The sequence below is a fragment of the Calonectris borealis genome, chromosome 6, assembly GCF_964195595.1.
Source record: "Calonectris borealis chromosome 6, bCalBor7.hap1.2, whole genome shotgun sequence".
Taxonomy (NCBI): Eukaryota; Metazoa; Chordata; class Aves; order Procellariiformes; family Procellariidae; genus Calonectris; species Calonectris borealis.
Genome location: NC_134317.1, coordinates 35,828,323 through 35,849,814, shown reverse-complemented (window position 1 = coordinate 35,849,814; position 21,492 = coordinate 35,828,323). Strand labels below are relative to the sequence as shown.

At 37.3% G+C, this 21,492-nt stretch overlaps 1 protein-coding gene across 2 annotated transcripts in view; it reads left to right on the top strand.

Annotated features, from left to right (window-relative positions):
• The window catches only part of COL3A1 (collagen type III alpha 1 chain), a 53,177-nt gene that overhangs the window by 17,629 nt on the left and 14,056 nt on the right, over positions 1–21,492 (top strand). For both annotated transcript variants that reach the window (XM_075153682.1, XM_075153681.1), the window contains exons 2-31: positions 600–805; positions 2,686–2,724; positions 3,305–3,421; positions 5,606–5,677; positions 8,976–9,041; positions 9,635–9,688; positions 9,910–9,963; positions 10,707–10,760; positions 10,918–10,971; positions 11,416–11,469; positions 11,964–12,008; positions 12,212–12,265; positions 13,255–13,299; positions 14,028–14,081; positions 14,579–14,677; positions 14,800–14,844; positions 14,967–15,065; positions 15,845–15,898; positions 16,034–16,141; positions 17,372–17,425; positions 17,554–17,652; positions 18,805–18,858; positions 19,274–19,372; positions 19,528–19,581; positions 19,715–19,768; positions 20,317–20,370; positions 20,736–20,789; positions 20,988–21,032; positions 21,124–21,222; positions 21,323–21,430. In XM_075153682.1, the coding sequence (XP_075009783.1) occupies positions 600–805; positions 2,686–2,724; positions 3,305–3,421; positions 5,606–5,677; positions 8,976–9,041; positions 9,635–9,688; positions 9,910–9,963; positions 10,707–10,760; positions 10,918–10,971; positions 11,416–11,469; positions 11,964–12,008; positions 12,212–12,265; positions 13,255–13,299; positions 14,028–14,081; positions 14,579–14,677; positions 14,800–14,844; positions 14,967–15,065; positions 15,845–15,898; positions 16,034–16,141; positions 17,372–17,425; positions 17,554–17,652; positions 18,805–18,858; positions 19,274–19,372; positions 19,528–19,581; positions 19,715–19,768; positions 20,317–20,370; positions 20,736–20,789; positions 20,988–21,032; positions 21,124–21,222; positions 21,323–21,430 (2,147 nt within the window). The remainder of the gene's footprint in view (positions 1–599; positions 806–2,685; positions 2,725–3,304; positions 3,422–5,605; positions 5,678–8,975; positions 9,042–9,634; positions 9,689–9,909; positions 9,964–10,706; positions 10,761–10,917; positions 10,972–11,415; positions 11,470–11,963; positions 12,009–12,211; positions 12,266–13,254; positions 13,300–14,027; positions 14,082–14,578; positions 14,678–14,799; positions 14,845–14,966; positions 15,066–15,844; positions 15,899–16,033; positions 16,142–17,371; positions 17,426–17,553; positions 17,653–18,804; positions 18,859–19,273; positions 19,373–19,527; positions 19,582–19,714; positions 19,769–20,316; positions 20,371–20,735; positions 20,790–20,987; positions 21,033–21,123; positions 21,223–21,322; positions 21,431–21,492) is intronic.

The window sequence follows — 21,492 nt, the reverse complement described above, 5'->3', positions numbered from 1 at the left end:
ACTTGCAACATTTGAGCAGGCCAGATGACACATTAATTGCAAACCATTTGGGCAATTAATGTGAGCATTCTTTTAGATCTATTGCATACGTTGGCTTTCAAAAAACATTTTGAAAACAGTTGGTGCTAGCTATTAATGCAAGATGCTAGCGACAAGAGTTCATGCTGGACAGACGGCTTATTCCGCATCCATGTGTAAGTGCTCATGTTGGCACATGGGGGCCAATGATACACTTGTTTGAGAGATTTGGCACGATTGCTTTTTAGCTGCAGCAGAGAATTCAATTGCTAATTACACAGTAACTCAGTCTGACACTGGAATTACTCAAGTCGGAAGATTATCACAGATTTAATTGGGCTTTGGATCAGCTCCAGGAGGTTTCCATTGATTTCTATTTATAGATTCAGAGCAGACTCTGCAATTAATGTAACAGATCCTCCCAGTGTCTGAAGACAAGTATTTAGCCTTTAACTTCACACGCATAAACTATATTACAATAGAAAACAAAACAGACTATCTAACAGCTTTCATATTATTCACCTTTGATTTGGAAAACACATTTGAAATAATACTGAACACTATTTTGTCTTTCTTTCCAGTCGCAGGATGTACCCATCTTGGGCAGGTTTATGCTGACAGGGATGTTTGGAAACCAGAGCCATGCCAAATCTGTGTGTGCGACTCGGGATCTGTTCTCTGCGATGATATCATCTGTGACGACCAGGAGCTGGACTGTCCCAACCCAGAGATTCCCTTTGGAGAGTGCTGTCCAGTTTGTCCACAAACAACGCCACAACCTACAAGAGTAAGTTTGTTCTCAATGTTGTTACTTTGGTGTTGCCGCCTTCTTGATCCATGTCAACCTCAATTCATTTTCTTTTAGGTGCTTTTAAACACTTTTCTTTTAAATGCTAAGCTTGTCACTTTCTGACTCTAGGCAAATACTTAGGATGGGCAAATTTTGCCAAATCAAGTAAAAAAACAGCTTGAACTTTCACAGAGTTTTATCTTTTTTGTTAAATTCAAGAATATGTCTCTATCAGAGAATTAGTACCAAATCTGATAAATACTTGTTAGTCCTTTCGGCTATGCAGCTGAAAGCATGAAGTCCTTCAGCCCAGTTTCATGTAGGCAGCAGGCACAGATAAATAGTAGAAAGGGACAGAAGGCAACAATTAGCCATTACATTTTTCATTTTACGGAGAAGCATAGGAATAATGCAGACAGCTTATTTGTTGACTGCATGCTCAATCTATATCCATGAAAATAATGCCAACACAGAGATAAAGAAAGTGAGACAATTTTCACAGCATACTGCAAGTCTGCATTTTTTATCAACTCAATTCTCCATCATCATAGAGTAAACTTCCTTTTGCAGAGTTATTGCTGACTTAGTGCCCTGTAAAGGAAAGGTGATTCAAGCCCTACATCCCTAATTTATCATCATCTTGTTTATAGATACCAACATTATCTAAATGGATTGCAGCAACTTAACCTCAGGAAAATCAAGAATGTTAGTGCATGTCAAGTCCCCTGCCTAAACCACTTCAGTGAGTGAGCCAGCTATACTGAGCTCTAAGATTATCTGAACACTTCATCCTTCATTGTTTAAGATCCATGAGATTCTGTTAAAGTATGTAGATTTCCACAGGCACATTGAAGATTCTTATCCAGAAGATAAGAGAGTGAAAGAGATGTGTATATCGAAGAGAAAGGGAGAAGATGTATTTCTGCAGCTCTATAGTATATCTACTTAAACATGAAATGTCATATACAAATACATCACCTAGTTTTCGTTGCACCATGCTAGTCCAACTGTACTGCTTCCAGGATTACCTGAGCTACTTCACTGAACAGTTTTAGGGGTGTAAACAAGTGGTACATACAAGCATGCTGGAGACTTAAGCACAGCTCCCTCTTGTTGAGTCTAGAGACTCTTTTATCAGTCTGGTAATCAGTTCCTGGTAATAAAGGACATGTGGACTACTTCCTCCAGCCTCTGTCTTCGATATATAAGAGTTTGGTCAGCCCACTGGAAGCTGTCCTGCTGATGGTGTCCTTGGATGGTGTATAGGGAAATGCCACCTTGAAAGATCCAAGATAGTTTCAGCTGAATATTCTTTGCTGCCAGTAGCAGCTGAATGCATTAAAACTGTTCTGAGGTATTAATGGAGAATCCAGATATTAACATGTAACTGAATTATTAATTGAAAAATAAATAAATTGGAGGAGTAGATCTGAGAAATTAAAATTAGCTACATTATCACACTTAACATGCTGGACTGAGAAGGATAGAAGAAAACTGGCCCTTACAGCTTTCCACAGTGGACTTCTGTCCCCATTGTACTCAGTGGCAAAGCTCTACTGACTTCATTAGTGCCATGCTTTTGCCTACAGGAGAGGTGTAGCTTTATGGATGAACCGTGAACATGCAGATGAAAGACTGACTGAAAACCCCACAGCTTTTAAATATACTGAATAAGAATAAATTTAATTCATTTGATAAAACTATATTCCAATATTTAAATGTGTTTTCCTCTTGTTTTTATATATATATATATTTATATATTTATATTTATATTTTTATCTATCTATCTATCCATCTATATATTTTAAATATATATTCAGTTTTTGGTTTTATTTTGATTTTCTTTCTTAATTTAATTACTTTTCCTTTTTTTCTAGACTCCTGGAGTAGTCAGCCAAGGCCCCAAAGGAGACCCTGTAAGTGCAGCTTTTTCTTTTTTCCAAGGAAACGAACAAAATCAAGAGCAATTCCTATAGTGCTATATATCCCATTCAAGCTGCTGAGATATCCAGCTTTCATTGATGTCTGCACTGTCTGCAGGACTGTGCCATATATGTATTTTGAAGTAGCCCTTTAGCTTCAACAAAACTCTCAAAAATTTAAACTGGAAAAACAGAGAGACAGAGTTTAGTCCAAACTGTATTACATTTGTTATTTTTTGTTATATTTCTTTCCAGTAGGAAAAAAAAGTCAATGGACTCCACTAGCAGTATTAATTTTAGATTCAGGATTTGACCTGTTTAATATTTCTAGTGTGTTTGATCAAATATCAGCTGCAATAAGGCTCCAGCAACTAAGAAGTGTTTCCATGTGTGAATTTTGTCTACTGTCTATGTCTTTCCTCAATGTTCAGTTGTGGTCTTAGTTATGTTTAATAGAGAAATAGAAACCACAATCACACAGACTTTGTTACAAATAGAAGGATTTGTCCTGCGATGCCCTTGCAGTTGGAGGCAAGTGCCAATGTCTGTATCTGCTCTGTTTGTGTCTTTGCAGGGTTCTCCTGGGGTTCCAGGCAGAAATGGTGCCCCTGGCCCTCCAGGACAGCCGGGGAGTCCTGGAGCTCCTGGCCCCCCTGGCATCTGCCAGTCGTGTCCCAGTATAAGCGGAGGCGTAAGTCATCATTATGTTCAGCTTCTACTTTGTTGCTCATAAGCATACAAAGCAATACTGTAGGCACCTAGCCCTTGCACCTTCACACGTTCTTTGCTTTCAGTGGCAGCTGTCTCTCATTTGTGCTTTTGAAAAACACAGCCGAGTGGCAGCTGTCTCTCATTTGTGCTTTTGAAAAACACAGCCGAGTGGTAGGTGGGGTTGTTTTGGGGTTTTGTCCACAAAATTTGGCTGGAGTGCAATTAAATCTCTGCCTTATCTTATTTTTTAAAACTTCTGGAGCCAGATCTGATGAAGGACTTACATAACTCAGAAATAATCTCACCAGAAAGAAAGTGTGCAGGAGGAAGTATGTGCCCTCAAGCTTAATGGTTAGGGAACTCTCTTACTTCCCTATATTTTACCTAATGCATGTTTAATAAAGAAACATTCTCAGGAGACTAGACCGAAACACAGGTCCTCTGCTTGCCGGGAAGTGCCATGTAAGTACTATTTGCCGTGCTCCCTCTTTATTTCTGGCCTACTGAACCTTGAATTCTCTTCTGAAGAGTTGGGCAGACTCAGCAAGACAGCTAATTTTAACTAAAGTTTCTGTGCAGTTGGATTTGTTAAGGGAGCTGAGCCACAGCTAGTGCTTTAAGAGATGACATTGTCTCCCATGCAATTGAGCAAGCCTGGCTTTACAAGGTGGGATTGCTTTAGGACAAAATTGTTAAAAATCATGTGTTAAAACAATTGCTACTTTCAAACATAGGCCACTGTTTATAGCTTCCATGTACGCTTCCCACTCCCAGGTAAGCCAAAAACTGAGGAAAGATGTCGTGGTTTTACTTAATTCTGAAAGGGATTGCATCTGAAGGACTGAGCTTCTGGGAGAGGTAGCCATGGATCGGTTAACCAGTCTCAATGGACATCACAATAACATACCAAGAGAGCTACTGGGTTTGGGTTGGCAGATGCAGACACGGGAGAGGATGATAGGCTGAATTAGTCACTCACTCCAATGCTGTGTCAAAGATGTGCTGTTGAATCTTGACGAGAGGGTTGATATTGGTAGCACAGGAGTCGTCTTGTACCTGGTCCTTGTACCTTGTACCCAGCGAAGGAGCTGGGTCCACAGTGGTTTTGGTTATCAGGCAGAACACTGCATGTATTCAACCTTTCCTGCTCAACGATCTATGTGCCGTTAATGCATAAATTGCATTAATGCCGTATTATTCAACTAAGTTTGCTAACATCTGCATAATAAAATCAACGTATGCCAATTAAGAGGGAATTCCTTGAAAAACTGTAGAATTTATAGTTTTCTTTTTTTAAAACAGCATTTTATGTAAATGGGTGTGTCAAAGATGCTATCTGCTCTCAGAAAGGCCCACAGTGCCTGTTTTCACTCCATGCCTTGGACTGACCTTCCATTTGTTTCAAGATAAATTGTCAAAAGCATTGAGGCTTGGCTGCTTGGGCTCAAAAGCGATGATCATATCTGAATTTTTTGGAGTGACAGTGAATGGGAAGAGAGAAAGGGAAATATGGAAAATGGCATTAGGAGAAAAGTGTAACATTCAATTTTCTGAGATGTGTAAGTTCCCATGCATGAGGTAAAAAAAAAATTATTTGTAATTCAGGAAAGGACACACTTATACGTAGATAAGAGATTTTTTGCTACAAAATACTCTGAAATGAGACATTTATTAATCACCGGTAAAAGAAATGAGGAGACTAATAATAAACTGTTAAACTGTTACATTCTTTAGTGCAACAGAGAATGTTTCATCAACTTCCTTGAGTGATAACTAAAGCCAACAGAAAAGAGGCTGATAAAGAAAATGGGAGAAAAAGCTTAAAAGGAGTCAAACAAGAATGAGAAAAGGAGAGGGAAAGATAATTTTTTGGCTCAGCTGAGGCCCAGCTGTCAAGTTGAAAACTGGATGCGCACAGTGTAGGGAGCTAACGTTACCATGACCACAAAAGAAAGGTATTGGCTAGGCTTCTCTTATGGATGATTTAAAAATATGGCAGCTATATGTCAAACAAGTACTACTCAATAGATACAAATGAGTTATTTTCATGCATTTGCCATACCAGTGTAAGAAAAGACTTATTTGATTTGTAGCAATCACCTTTTTTTTTTCTTTTTTTTTTCTTTTTTATTTTCCTTTCTGTTTTTCTCTATTTCTTTTACAGAGTTTTTCTCCACAGTATGACTCCTATGATGTGAAGGCCGGTGCAGTTGGTATCGGTTACCCACAGCCCATTGTAAGATGATGTAGCCTTTTTTCTGTCCTTTTTTTTATAAAGAACAAATTTTCTGCTTGTAGATTATACCTTGGATGTGTATGTATCCTGATTTTAATTTAACAAGAAATGTTTTAATTTAATTGTTGCCTGCAAGTGGAATGCGAAGTAAGACAGCCGTTTGCTTGGCAATATTATTCTAGAAAGTAGCTATGGATTATCTGGGGTTTTTGCATTTTCTCTCTCTTTCTTCCTTTTTTTACCTTCTTTTTCCTAATCTCTCTCTGATTCACTTTCTTACACTACTTAAAATTTATCCCTTTCTCTCGTGCATACCCTCCTCATTTATCTACTTTGGTATTCTTCTACTGATTGCCTCCCTCCCTTCCACCACTTTTTTACCTCTTCCACTGTCTCTAATCTTTCTTTATCCATTCAGCAGCATTCTGTCTTTACTTACTTTATTTTATACCCTGTATAAAATAAATTTAAATGTTGCACCTCATGATTTTCCTTTTAGGCACTGGGATTTAGAGATATTCACCACCAATGACACGGAGTGTTCTTGATTCAGGCAATCTCCTATATAGAAGATGTGGTGAATTGCTATTATTTGAAATTGGCTGCTGCTTCATTAGGCATAATCATTATTTTCAGTTCAATGCTGCATGACAAGATTTGGGTATCACATGTTGTAACATATCGAGGCAGTTCCAAGCAAACATTATTTCTCAGGGTTCCATCAGATCATCTTGTGAAATAAATTTTACGAATCATGACAGCTGTTTTTCCTGAAATATAGTTCATTATTTCCTCACCTTTATTTTAATCTGTTTATTTCTACCTCATTCATTTGCTAATATGATCATCTATGCATTGGTCTTCTTCAACCATCTGTTTTTGTATTTGTTTATTCATTTATTCATATTCAGCTCCTCACAGTTTTTGCCCACAGTTTATCATATCATCTACATTTTGCTACTTGATGTCGTAATATGGGATGTGCTGAACCAGGCAGATAACCGAGATACCTTTCAGTTAACAAACATGGTTACTCCTCTCTATTTTGGCATTTTTCCCTGAGGTGCTTAGTGATTTCTTGTGCTCTGATCCCTGGACTTGGGTTAAAAAAAGATAATTTAATTGCACACCCTAGAAGGTCTTCAGGCAGAATTGTCTGTATGCTTTCAGATCATATGTTCTTTTATATTGCATCATGCAATGCATGACGGCAAAGCCAGTAACAGAGCAGTTACAGGCAGATGTGACTAAACTCACTAGAACTAAATAACGTTTATCACTAACATTACATAGATTAATTTATTTATTAATTTATAAATTTAATTTATCAATTTTCAATGTAAACTCTCAATTTAAATAAGTATCCAAACTGAAATGATTTGGCAGAGTAATAAAATAAAAAATGCCAGCTACAGCACCAATATTTGTCGTTGGGTGGTTACCATGCCTGGCATCTCCTCAGTCACACATCTCTCCACTACTGTCTTTCCGGTGGCTTTCCACTGCTTGTAGACTGATTCTGTACTTTACATCTCTTTTTCTTCTTTCTAAAGTTTCTCTTTACTTGCTCATATAATCTCCACATATTGCCTTTGTCTCTTCCCACCGGTGCACTTATTCTAACTAAAACATGCTCATTTGTTCACAGTCTGATGATGCTGGCAGCAAGCAAATGCCAAACCTAACTATCAGTTTATCTCCTCAGTGTGCACCTTGAAAAAAACGTCTTGTTTGTTTGTAGCCATAAGTCTGATGGATTGATTGCAATTGATGAGTTGATGGTTCCAAGTCATGCTAACTCCAAACTTATTTTGTACCAAATGAGTTCTAAAAATTAACAGTGAGGGACTGCTCGTTGTATTCACACATTGAAGGCAACCCGATTTACCCAGACACTAACTGCTCTGCCACTTGGTGTACTTCTTGTCTTAGAAAATAACAAATATTACAATGATTCTCTTTTTTAGACAAAAGACAATCTGTGAACTAATATTAACATAGTACATGTGTAGTATAGTAGTATACTATACTACGTATACCAGTATAGTATAGCTATACTATTAATTTTGTATTATCAAAATTATGTTCCTGTAACATCTATAATACATGACCTATTCTGACACCATACAACAATATCCCATGAAACACATTATGTGCAATATAATGCACATAGTGCAAGCTATGGAATATACTGCCAGTACTGTAGCACACAGTGATTCTCATGTAATTCATATACTTCAATTGTTTTGGCGGTATCAAACCCATGAAGAGTTTAATTTAACAAAAGCTTTTTTTGAAGAACCACATATAGCTGCAATAAACCACTGTGCTAATTTTCACAGGTTTTCTGTTTTGCAGTATCAAATACTTTTGTGGTTGTTGCTACAGGAAGCAGAAATATTAGCACTCTTCCCAAATTGAGAATTTCCTTAATAATATTTTACTCCCTTTCTACCAGCTAAAATAAGGAAGAGTATTACTGATTTGAGTTAAAACATACGTATATTGAGATTTCATCCTCTGAGTTCTTTGGTTAGCCCAGACATCATTTATTTTTTATGCCTTAGAACTATTAAGGTTCAGAAAAGATTTCAGTGGTGAAAATGCTTGCCTTACTGACAAGTAACAAAAATATGGTCTTAATTCAGCATACCTTTGAGTCCTAAGAAGTCTAGGGTCATAAACAGAGTTTATCATACAAAGTTCTTCTAATGGGTTGTGTATGTATGTGTAGCATAGCTCCTGAATGCAGGTGAGAAATTTCAAAATTGGTTTTAGAAAGCAAAATCTGGCATCAACAGACTAGCAAGCAAGTTTATTAGTACACTTTGGCTCCACCACTGAAGATGTAGGGTTAGGCTAATTAAGCTCAGTTAAATGGCAGAGAAGCTGAAGCTTGTTTACTCTTTTCAACAAATTAAGAGTTCCAGTTTTCTATCCTGCCAGTTTAGGTAGCTGAAAAGCTAAGCTGCGAGCATCCTTCTGGGGGTCTAGAGAAGTGGAATTGTGACTGAAAAGAAAAAATTACAGCTTTGAAAATACCTTGTGGAGTATGTTAGCTAAGGCTGCAAAGAGAAACCTTTTCTGAAGGGACTGTAGGTACTAGACAATGTTTTTAACAATGTGTATATATACCGCTTTGTCTTTTTTACTGCACCAAGTGCATGTCACCGTGGATTTTTCTCTGTACTAATACGTAAAAATTTATTTCACAGTTATTGGTGACTCTTGCAACTACATTAAGCTTTAATAGCTATATTACATTAATATAATGACTGTTTTTTAATCTACACTGTAGAGTGGCTTTCCAGGACCCCCTGGCCCCAGTGGCCCCCCTGGCCCACCTGGTCATGCAGGTCCCCCTGTAAGTAAAATTAACCTTTTCATTATCATCTCATTCTTTTATATGAGCCTCTAATTTTCTCTGTCATAAATATTAGGTACATTTTCAACTTATTAAATCTATGCTGAAGAATTTTATGGATAAATGTCATCTTCTATTAATTGAGCTGTACCATCTATGCACCACCAAGACTCAATGGCTGAGTGCTTGCTTAAGTCCGTGTGTTCCCCTGCACTTTCTGCAATTCTGTGGGGTGTCAGCTAAGGTCGTCTTAAGACATGCCACTGCCTATCATCCTCTGTTAACATTCCCAAATGTTTATTCATACAAAAATTTTACAGGAGATAAAGGAAAGTGGGAATCCTAATACACGTTCCATGAACACACAAAGGGTCTGAGTTTTTTGATGTACATCTCCTTTTAGAGGAGTAGTTTTAATTCTGTTTTCATGGAGGTGTATTCTGCCTCGTTCTGCTAATTTCACCTTTCGTCATTTGGTGACAGTTCTGCCTAACGTTTTCCTTATGATTATGAGATTATTATAAAATATAGTAGCACCATGGAATGATGCATTTAACTGTTCACATCTTAACTGATTTTTTGCTGCATTATAGGGCTCTGCTGGATACCAAGGTTCCCCTGGTGAACCAGGACAACCTGGCCCTCCTGTACGTATACATTACCTATCACTATAGATGTTAAAGGCATGATCTTACAAGCGTGAATGATCGTTGTCATCACTGGAGTGGATTGCAATTTTACAGTTCATCCTGTCTGTTTACTATCATGTATGTCAAACGAACAAGTATTTTATGACACCTAATGCATTTTTGGTTTGAAAGAGATTTAATATTTATTATTATAGTTAATATTAATTATTTCTCTACAGGGACCTCCAGGCCCTGTTGGAATGATAGGCCCAGTTGGTCCACCAGGAAAAGATGTAAGTTCACTATTATTCATCCAATGATTAATAAATGAGAAGAAAGAAAGTTCATTAAATGGTAAGATAGCAGAGCACATTGATACATTTAAGAATTTTTAACCTCTCCCTATTTCTCAATTTGACAACATGACTGTAAGAAACTAGATTTGGCTTATGTTAAGTATAAATGTCCATTCCAAAAAAGTTTCAATTTTAGCAGGTAATTTGATTGACACAATTTAAAAAACCAAACCAAAACAAAAAACCTAAGCATGAAATACCCGTTTTTGATCTGGTGCAAAATAAATTAGCAGTTATAAAGAAAAGCAGACCGTAGTGGTAGTTGTCTGCTCCCTTCAAGTCTTGTTTTGACAGTTAAGGCTGTTAAAACCATTTTTTGTGTCCCAGCTGGGAGTCTGAATAGGTATAGTATAAGGCAAGACAATCAGCTGAAGTTTTTGTCCATTTTCAGTGTTTCACCATGAAAAATGAGTTTTCTGTGGTCATCTTTTCCTAAAAGTTGGCCAGAAATAAATTAGATGTTAACCAAAATCTTGTTAAAAATTGAGTTTATAAATTCTGGCAACTGTTTTTCAGAAGGAAGTCATATACTGAACCATCACCCTGCTATATTTTCCCCATTGTATCTGGTGGAAGTTTCACCTGCTTATTCTGACTTGCCTTCATCTGCTAGGACTAGTTCTTTGCCAGTAACTGAAGCAATAGCAAAGCAATCAAAAAAATTTACTTTCTTTCAATAGGGAGAACCAGGAAGACCAGGCAGAAATGGAGACCGTGGAATCCCTGGATTACCGGTATGGCAAAGCCCCCAATAACAATGGTCTTCTAATCAATGGTTTTGTTTTCCTATTTTAAGTTAGTCAAGTGAACATGACACACAATAAACATTGGCTTGTGCCCTTCAAACTGTAAGTATGGGATTTACTCATCTTTCTATATTTGTGTGTTTAGGGTCACAAGGGACACCCTGGAATGCCTGGGATGCCGGGGATGAAAGGTTCACGAGTAAGTATTGAGTATATTGAGTATAAATGAGTCTGTTACTCTACTTGAATTATGGTGTTGCACTGTTGTGCTTTTTCAGTCATCAACTCCCAGCTAAAGAGACTGAATCATACAATTAAAGATCAATTTCTGGACAATGTAATCTGACCTTCCATAACAAAGACTCTTAAATTTTATCTTGTTACCTCAATTGTAGAGCTCCATCCTGAATGCTGGGCTGAAGCATGCTTTCCAGAAAAACATCCTCTCTTAACTGATGGCCATGGAGAGATGGAGGATTCATAATTTTCTTTCAAAAAGTGTTCCAATAGATGATAGCACTCATTATTAAAAATATGCCCCTTTATATGAGTTTGTTTTGAAGCTTAATATTTTGCCAAGAGGAATCAAGTTTTCCAGAAAGCAAAAGGAATACTGTTCTGATATGATTTTCCTTTCCCACAGGGTTTTGATGGAAAAGATGGTGCCAGAGGTGACAGCGGTGCTCCTGGTCCAAAGGTAAAAAACTATAGTGTCATCTTTGTAGTAGGTAGAGTAATACCCTCCATCATTTATGTAGCTGTGCTTTGCATATTATGCAATTATAAAAATCCATTAAACATTAAAGAAACTCATTGAATATCTCCATGAAAAGAATGAGAATCATTCCAAAGGAGTTAGACTTTCTGAACCACATCATGTCCTGGTTTTCCAGCCATAACAAAGATGAGATTCCAAAATGAAAGGACATGCCTGGATCATCTGACTTTATTGCATAATATTAAAGGACCAAGTCTTCCTGATTTTTCTTTTCTGTTTAAATATTTTGTTCTGGCACTTGTATAGACTTCTCAGACCTCACAGACCTCAGTTCGTGCTGAGAACACTCAGCACCACACAGAAAGGGGCAATGGATTGGGCTGTTTCATTTCTGTGTCTCTTCTCCTTGAATAAATCAAAAAATTTTCTCAAAGTTCATTCTGTCATTGTTTGGTGTTTTCTTTACATAACAGGGTGAAACTGGTCTTCCTGGAGCAAATGGATCACCAGGCCAACCGGTAAATATGTGTATCCTGTAGTATTTAAAGGAAAGTGCCAGTGGCACTTCCTGGTTAACTGAGTTACTCATCTTTCTTTTAACTTTAATTACCCACCGCATGCATTGAACATTACTGAGATATGCAAATAAGAGCAATGTCTTTTTGCTTGGCCATATTATTTTGGAAGCCACTTAATAGACTTATTTTCCTATGTTTTCTAGGGACCAAGAGGTCCAGCTGGTGAAAGAGGAAGACCTGGGAATCCTGGTGGCCCTGTAAGAAATTGCAGCTGTTCTTATCCAGAAGCAGCACATATTTTGTTTCGATATGTTGAGAATTCCCTGTTTCATAGATTTACCTTAAAACAGTTGTAATGCAAAGGATTAGAAAACTATATAGCATCTGTAAAATCATACATGAAAGCTTTTCAGTCCCCAATTAAAGAGGTGACACTTCTAACTCACATTATTATCACCATCTTATTATCTATTTCCTTTTTCAATTAATAGATTACACGTTGAGGGAGAGTTCAGTGTTTCAGCATAAGCTCAGGTTCAGCCAAGAGGAATAGGGAGGAGGGGTGGAAGCAAAGGGCAACAGCAGAAGGCAAAGAGAGGGAAAAATGCAATCTCAGAAGTAACTTGCAGGAAAAAGATAAAATTACTCTTTGACCGAGATTAGGGGATATATTCTTTGCTCTGAAGGAAGTCATAGTTCATAGCATCCAACACCATCAACAAAGCACAGCTAAAGTATAATAACCAGCAACTCATTTGTACAAACAACATACATTACCCAAGCAGCGGAGCTGGTCTAACATGTCTACAAGACAGGCAACAGGATTTAAATTATACCACTGTTTGCTAGGTTTTTGGAGTGAAATTTTAGTCTTTTATGTGAATTAGAAGTAACTGTTATTTTGAAATATACAACATCTATTGCAATCTTATTTATTTAACCTTAAGAACTGGCCACACAGATGATGTTACAGCTTTGTAACTGTTATTTCCTTAAGAAATCAAATAAGAATACATTTTTGTGTCTTGCTGTTTCATTGTTACAGTACAGTTCACATAAAGTGACTTCAATAATATTTAGTTAATTATTATTTTAGAATTTCACAGTTGAGGAATCCTTGGGTCTTGGTCAACTCAGTGGGAATATACAGACACAAAAAGATGGTCTGTGAGTCATGGGCATTAAAGCATGTGGGTTCTGTGTCCAGGGTAGTATTCTGTACCCAATACCTCTCTTCTTTCCGTAGGGTGCCAATGGCAAAGATGGATCTCCAGGAGCAGCAGGCACACCTGTAAGAAGACTTAGACATGTTTGACTTTAAGTATTTGTGTTGCTCAAGTCTAGTTACTTCTAGCAGATGTTCCACAGTGCCGGCAAACCCAAAACGGGGGGTGCACTGGTTTAAGAATGAGCTTTTTATTGAATTATATTTCATAACTGTGTTGGTTAAGATACTTGAAGCATTCAGTGAAGTAGGAAAGCTTTAACACTGTAAATCAGAAAATGCATAAATCCAAAACCAAACTGTTCTCAGAGAACATATAGATGGATGGAATTGCTGATCTCTGTGCAGATCAAATTTTGAATGGTCTTATCAAATACATTATTTAGCTGTCTGAGGTGGGCAAAAGCTTTTCCTTTCCACCTGCCTAGAAACCTGAACATGTCCACTTGTATGTGTACGAGCTATTGGCTTCTTTTTCTCCTACACCTTTTTTTATAATTACAACAAGTTTTGAACATTTTTTATAACTTCATCTCTTTTAATGATAGATTTCATGTTTTTTAAATTTACAATACAGAAATTTAGCTTAGTGTAAAAGTCAGGGTAACTAAGATGTAGGTGTGATATTTTAGGACTAGCCAAACTTCATCTTCTACAGCATGATTTATATTTGCTATTTTTGCCAGGTGTTTCCTTACTCAGAGACAAATCTCATAATCAGACCTTTTTTGACTTAAGATTAATTCCATATGGCTTTTACCTCTTGTATTAATAGTATTTCTTATGCTTTTAAGGGTCCCCCAGGTCCCCCTGGAACTGCAGGATTTCCAGGCTCTCCAGGTTTTAAGGTATTCAGCTAAAGATTCATACTAATATAGGATTTGGTCCGTTCTGTAGTTAGCCAGCTTATGCCACTATATGTCTTTATTTTATGAGTCCTCCTTTTTCTGGCTGCTGTTACAGTGTTTGCAAGCCTAGAACTGATGTGTTTTCATATGCAGCATGAGACAAACCCTATCCTCATTATCTTCACGAATACCCACCCCAAAACACCATTAAGTGGTAGACCCAATGCTTTATGTTGCATTACGGGAGAGGCTCAGGTGACCTTCCCACAATAGGGGAGCTGTGCAGCATGTGCTGGCTGGAGTGCATTGGTACCTTGTGCCTCAGCAATGGGGTCACCGTGCTGATTTGTCTCTTCACTCAGATGATGATGGCGTAAGCTTCTTCCCAAATCACACAATGATGCCACAGGAGAGGAAGAAGCCATGAAGCTAATAGTTGTTGCCCTGGAGATGAGACTAAAATGCATTCATTTTCCCCTTTTACTGTTTTTCTGTAGGGTGAAGCTGGTCCTCCTGGTCCTGCTGGTTCTAGTGGTAGTCCTGGAGAGAGAGGGGAACCTGGTCCTCAGGGCAGTGCTGGGCCACCCGGGCCACAGGTACGTAAATGCCCCATGGGAACTGAGAAGTGTTCTGCCACTTGCTCTTCACAAAGCCCTACATGTCCTTTGGTTTAGTCCTAGGTTAGCAGCATCAGTTATTTATAAATTTATTTTTTCAGGGTCCTCCTGGAAGAGCTGGAAGCCCTGGCAACAAGGGTGAAATGGTGGGTACTTGTCATATCGCTGTCTTTTGCTGCACTGTGTTGATGAGGGTCGCTGTTTGGACTGGGCAGAGTCCAACAATGCCGTGCTCTCTTCACCCTCGTCTGCTGTTCACTCTCTACAGGGGCCTTCTGGTATTCCCGGTGCTCCTGGTCTGCCAGGAGGCCGTGGTCTTCCCGGTCCTCCGGGTACAAGTGGAAATCCTGGAGCAAAAGGCACTCCGGTGAGTTACTAATATTCATTACACTGGTTGTACAAACAAATATGATGGAAGTAGTTCTGATACTATTAAAAAACCACATTGCATTTGTCCTATTCACTTAAGATCTAATAAATTATTTTATAATAATAATAGGCAATTATTTTTATAAATATATAATATATTTCTCTTTCACACATTACTACATATAAACACATGCTACATATAAAAATTATACATAAATATGATAATAATATTTATTTGCTTTCCTAAGTTATCTATCAAACCAGAAACACAAACCAGAAAAATAGCTTGTCTAAAATGGCTACCTTAGACAAAATTTGTTATTTTAAAATCCTAATTTCACCTGTTCAAGTTCCCACGGGCTGACTCTACAGTCCGCTACACCTAGTGACTTGTACTTTCTCTTATATTGTCATTTACCCCAGTATGCTCTTGCCTGATAGAGCATAGTAGTTCACGTAGTTCTTTTAGTGAACACGTAGCTCTTTCTCAAAGTAACACTTAAGGACTTCAAGTAAAAGTCACAACGATGTCTCAAATAGCTCAAAAAAGGACATAAAATTTTACTCACTGGTGTTTAAGATCGTATCACTTCTTCCCTTTACTGGATTTTTAAGGAGCGCCACGCATTCCACATCCTGGTTCAACTAGTGTCTGCTAATTTGTTTGCAGAATGTAAAATAATAAAAATAAGTCAATAATTTGAAAGATATCACATCTATTTCTAGAATAATACCCTGTTGCAATCCATCATTTTAATGGGATTTTCTCCTGTTTAGGGAGAACCTGGTAAGAATGGTGCAAAGGGAGATCCAGGCCCAAAAGGCGAGCGTGTAAGTGATTTTAAAACGCATTCAGAGACTTCTTCCAAGGAAGTCTGAACCCTGAATCATTACCCATATAAAACACAGGGTTTTCTTTTGGAGACTTCTAACTTCACTGGTGGGCTTTTTTTTTGTTGTTGCCAGGGTGAAAATGGCACCCCAGGTGCTCCTGGACCTCCTGGTGAGGAAGGCAAAAGAGGTGCAAATGGTGAACCCGGCCAGAATGGCGTACCTGGTACACCTGGAGAAAGGGTAAGGTGCTGTAGGTGACCATGCACTCTAGGTACATTTTGAGTTAATACGGAGACAGCAAAATCTGGTGTTCAAAATACTTTGAGGAGAAATTTGGCTCCATATTTGTTCTCAGCAAATTCCAGATGTGAAACTGGGTTACGAAACTGGGTTACAAAACTGGGGAGAATTCTTATCATCTAGTTCCTCATCTGAATTCCAGCAGTTGGATCTATCTCAGTCCGAAAAAAATTAATTTCTTTCTTTTTTGGTATTGAAGAAGCAGTGATCTTATATACCTGGCAGTTGTATCGAAAGCTTTGTGCTGAAAAGCAATCATAAACTGAGAGAACTACACAGGGATTGGAAAAAAAATAATTATACAAATTTCAAAATTACTTCTCAGTTAACAAAAATGTACAATCACAAAATTTCAGCTCTTGAAAGTGAAATTAATGCAAATTCTTCTACATTCAGGATATGTGTTTATGTCAACATCTGTATTTTCAATAGATCTTAAATATCGATATTGTCAATAACAACGGTATTGCCAGGATGTCTTCTATGTTTTAATATCTTTATTGCCAACAGTTTTTTAGCTAGTAGATCCAATAACTTTCCAAAGAGCATTCTCACAAAGGAATTCTTGAATTGATTTATTCAACAAAATAAATAGCAACACCCTTACAAATTTTAGATTTCTGTTCACATCTGAATCAAAGGAAATAGTACTGATCTATTAATAACTAATTTAATAATTGTTTGTAGTATTTGGTGAAGCTATGAGGAAACTAAAGATGCACAGTGAGCAAATTAATCATATTAAGTATATAAATGGGGCAGCAAATTAAATTTTATAATTCAAATTTCTTGTAAGGAATGAAGACAGTAGTAAATATAAATATTGAAATAATACAATAGACCTCTTTTCAGTATTGAATTAGAAAAAAAAATTGATCAAGACTGAATGTGTTGTTTTATTTTTGATATGAATTTAGAAAATTCATGAGTAAAGTAACTAATGCAGGGCTCGTTTAAAAAAAAGTGGAGGACTGGCTATGATTTCAACAGGGCGGTTATATCCAAAGAGAAAATAATTCTGTAGACTTGCCACAGTGAAATGTCATTTCCATGTGTGTGTTTCATTAATTTGCGTAATAATATGTCTAAGGGTAAATAGTTTAGAAAAAACAGTTGCCATTACCTAAGTTATATTGCCTATGATCCATATTTTGTTCCTTTATTTGCTAGGGCTCCCCCGGTTTCCGTGGCTTACCCGGTACCAATGGACTTCCAGGTGAAAAGGTATGAGTCTTCCTCTACAAAAAAAACAAACTCAAACTTCTGTGGAATCTGTGTGGATTTGAATGGACAATTTCAGATTCAAAATGATGCCGATTTCCTTGCTGTGAATTTCAACATCTCTTTTTTAGGGTCCTGCAGGTGAACGTGGTAGCCCAGGTGCTCCTGGCCCAAGTGGACCCGCAGGAGAGCGTGGACAAGATGGAGGCCCAGGTCTTCCTGGAATGAGAGTAAGACAGGACGTCTCCAAGAAAATGGGATAAACTCTATTAGAGATGCCTCATCTGAGCTGATACAACAGAGAAGTCCAATTAGAAAAATTTTCCAGTGATGTTATTAATTCCTTTAATTAGAATACATATGTTCATAGTGTAATAGATAACTATGCAGAGACAGGGAGTCTCTGACAAGTGAATGAGAAAGCTTATATGAAGCTGAACATGGTCCCCAGTCCCTGGAGTATGCCATGCACTGTCATGAAATACAGCTTTAGTGTGATTTAGCATTGGATTATTTTCTGTATTGTCCATGTACATTTTAGCAAATTTTGTAATTTATTATAAATTGTATTATGTTTGTTATATTTAATAGTTATTTGAGTTATTGTATTTAAATATTTTACATTTGAATCATTATTTAAATAAGCTTAAATTCAAAATTTAAATAATTAAATTATACATTATTTCATATATTTGAATACTTAAGTATTTAATTTATTATATTTATTGCTTATTTGCAATTAATGCAAATAAACTGTTGGTCAGATTTTCATAGTACATATCAAGAAGATTTTCAGAGATAACCTATTGTGTAATATATACAGAATGTAATAAGATTCTGTGAGCTATACTAAGAATTAGCAACTGCTGATAACAAGTACATTGAAATTCTAAAGTCAGCCTTACTGCAGGCTTCTGGGAGCTAAACAAGATTTTATCGGAAATGAAAATGAATTATTTAAAAGATAACAAAAGTAATATTTAAAAATTTTAAACAAGTTAACTAAAAATGTTATAAATTGGGTTGCTTCTAAGTATGGGGACATAGTTAAAATTGTTTCATTCCTTGATTTTTACCATCTGAAATGAGTTTTCTTCCCAAATAATGAAAGAATACAATTTTTGTGCACGTTGATTAATGTCTGATGCCTTGATTAAATACAATGAATCTCAGAGAAAGTGATAAACTCGTAACAAAGGAATTTGTTAGCTTTCTCCAATTTTTCCCCTTAATGGGAGGGGGGGAATGGGAGGAGTTTTAATCTTTATTAAAGTGGTTAAAACCAAGCAAGTAGTTTTAAATATATTTTATATTTATGTATTGTAACTTAATACCACACATTTTAAATTGAAGAATTACACTTTTTTTTTCTTCATTTGTAGGGTTTGCCTGGAATTCCAGGAAGCCCTGGAAGTGATGGGAAACCTGGCCCTCCGGTATGTACATTGTGCATATATTTTATACTAGTCCTCCTACTGACCTTACCCTCATCCCACAGTATCTACATGACAGGTTGTTACCATAGTCAGACTAATTGTCTCTTTTTTTGTTGTTTTAATTACCAGAGCTCTTTAGATGCTGACCATAGTCAGATTAATTGTCTCTTTTTTTGTTGTTTTAATTACCAGAGCTCTTTAGATGCTGTCTTGTTATAATAACATTCTGTAAATCTTGTCATTTAAAACTATTTAAAATACAGAGTATACAGAAGCTTAGTTGAAAAACACATAGTAAGTTTTTAATGTCTTCTCTAGCCTTATCTCACCTTGACTCACTATTCAATGAGTCATGGATATTCATTTATTTCACCTAACAGATACCATGTCTCCATTTCTTTTTTGCTTATCCCAGGGTAATCAAGGTGAATCTGGCCGTTCTGGTCCCCCTGGCCCTCCAGGCCCACGTGGCCAGCCAGGTGTAATGGGTTTCCCAGGTCCTAAGGGCAATGAGGTGAGTGGGATTGCTCCACTTCTCCTGGGCTTATGCTTGATGCGTCAAATGTTAAACTAAGTGGCTCCATAGTGGAGGTAGCTGGTGCTGCAGCTTTAAGTTACTGTATACTGACCAGAACAGGTACTTTAAATGTGATTTTTGTCTTTTGTAAGGGTGCACCAGGTAAGAATGGAGAAAGAGGCCCTGGTGGACCGCCTGGAACACCTGTAAGTTTCATTAACATTTTGTTTAATAATATAATTAATTTAATAATGACATAATATTAATTAATAATAATTTGGTGAGTCTTATAAAAGTTATATCAACCCATAACCATAGCCTAACTTTGTCTTTGTATAGGGTCCTGCTGGCAAGAATGGTGATGTTGGCCTCCCGGGTCCTCCTGGACCTACTGTAAGTGTGGTCCCGTAAGAGGCAATTATCGGTTATTGCCAAGGTGGTCTGGCATCTACAGATAGAGACTGTGAATTTACGGGAAGGAAAATATTTTTCATGATATAAAGAAGTCTCCTTTTATGAAGACAAATAAAAGAGCTCTTCTTTGCCATTATTTTAATACATTAGTATTCAAAACTTTGTTAGGAAAAACCTGAGTTAGGAGAAACTTATACCTGGTATAAGTTGAAATGAAAAGTCAATTTAGAGCTCTTGGGGATCTACCACCTTTTCAAATTAAAGCATATTATTGCTCCCTTTAACATTTATCAGAGTTAGCATTTCAGACTAGTATCAAGTATAAATGTGTCTGCTGAATTACATCTAACGGTTGGAGTGAAAAGAGAAAATACCAGAACACCAAGATAAATTAGTCTTCGGGATTGTGCAATGTCATCATCAGATCATGATAAGGAGGCATAGATTAAAGATACTGCGGAGGTATTTATATGTTGAAATGTTTTCAGATAATTTCTTCTTTTTTTCCCTCGTTTGTTTGGTTCTAGGGTGCTTCTGGGGAGAGAGGAGAACCAGGACCATCAGGTGCACCTGGCCTCCAGGTGCTGTGTGTTTATTGTTTATTGGTTTCTGATTCTTTTTAATAGAGTAACTAACACACACACTCAAAAAAAAAAAAAAAAGAGGCATCTCCACATTTTCATTAGGGTGTATGTCACCATATTTTGAAGTAAGACAGATCAACCACTTGACAAAAGTTATTGCTTAGTATTTCATAGTTGCAAACCAGATGGCTAGCTCAGTAGATTATGCCACATAAAACCTGTAGCTATCAAATTAGCACCTCCTACTTTGTAAAGGATTGGAATGAGTTGGGTACACATCTTCGTGTCAAAAAAATTTGCTAGATAGGAAAATGCATAATTTATCTATGTAACAGAGATGATAATACTGTTCCTTCATATAGGGATTGCCTGGTGGACCAGGACCAGCTGGAGAGAATGGAAAGCCTGGAGAACCAGTAAGAAGTAGTTCCTTTTTTAAAAAAAAATGAAAAATATATGAAAAGCTCTTCCTAGATTACCTTTCCAAATTCAGATAGCTATCAGCACTCTGCAGAGCAGAGAAGACTGCTTTAAGTGATAATAGGGTGCCAACCACAATGCAGATTTACTAAGTAAAACACATGGATAACTTGCATTTATTTTCTCATAAACAGGGGCCAAAAGGTGATATTGGAGGACCCGGATTCCCAGGCCCTAAGGTAAATCATACAGCAACGATTCCATAATTACATTAAGGAATTAATGAACTATGAGCCTGACAACAAAGAATAACACATTTCTTTGACACAGGGTGAAAATGGTATCCCAGGTGAACGTGGTGCACAGGGTCCTCCAGGACCTCCTGGAACAAGAGGTGGGCCAGGTCCTGCTGGCTCAGAAGGTGCCAAGGTACCCACAGACTTGCTTGCTTCCTGCTATTATTTGCATCATTCAGGTTCATATTCTTTTTTTTAATCTTTTCTAATAATTACTTTTTGTTACTCTTTAGGGTCCTGCTGGACCCCCTGGTGCCCCTGGAGGCACAGGGCTGCCTGGCTTACAGGGAATGCCAGGAGAAAGGGGAGCTTCTGGAAGTCCTGGACCAAAAGGGGATAAGGTAACACACCCATATACACCCACACACGCTCTCTGCCAATTTTATGCTAACTCAGTGTTAGC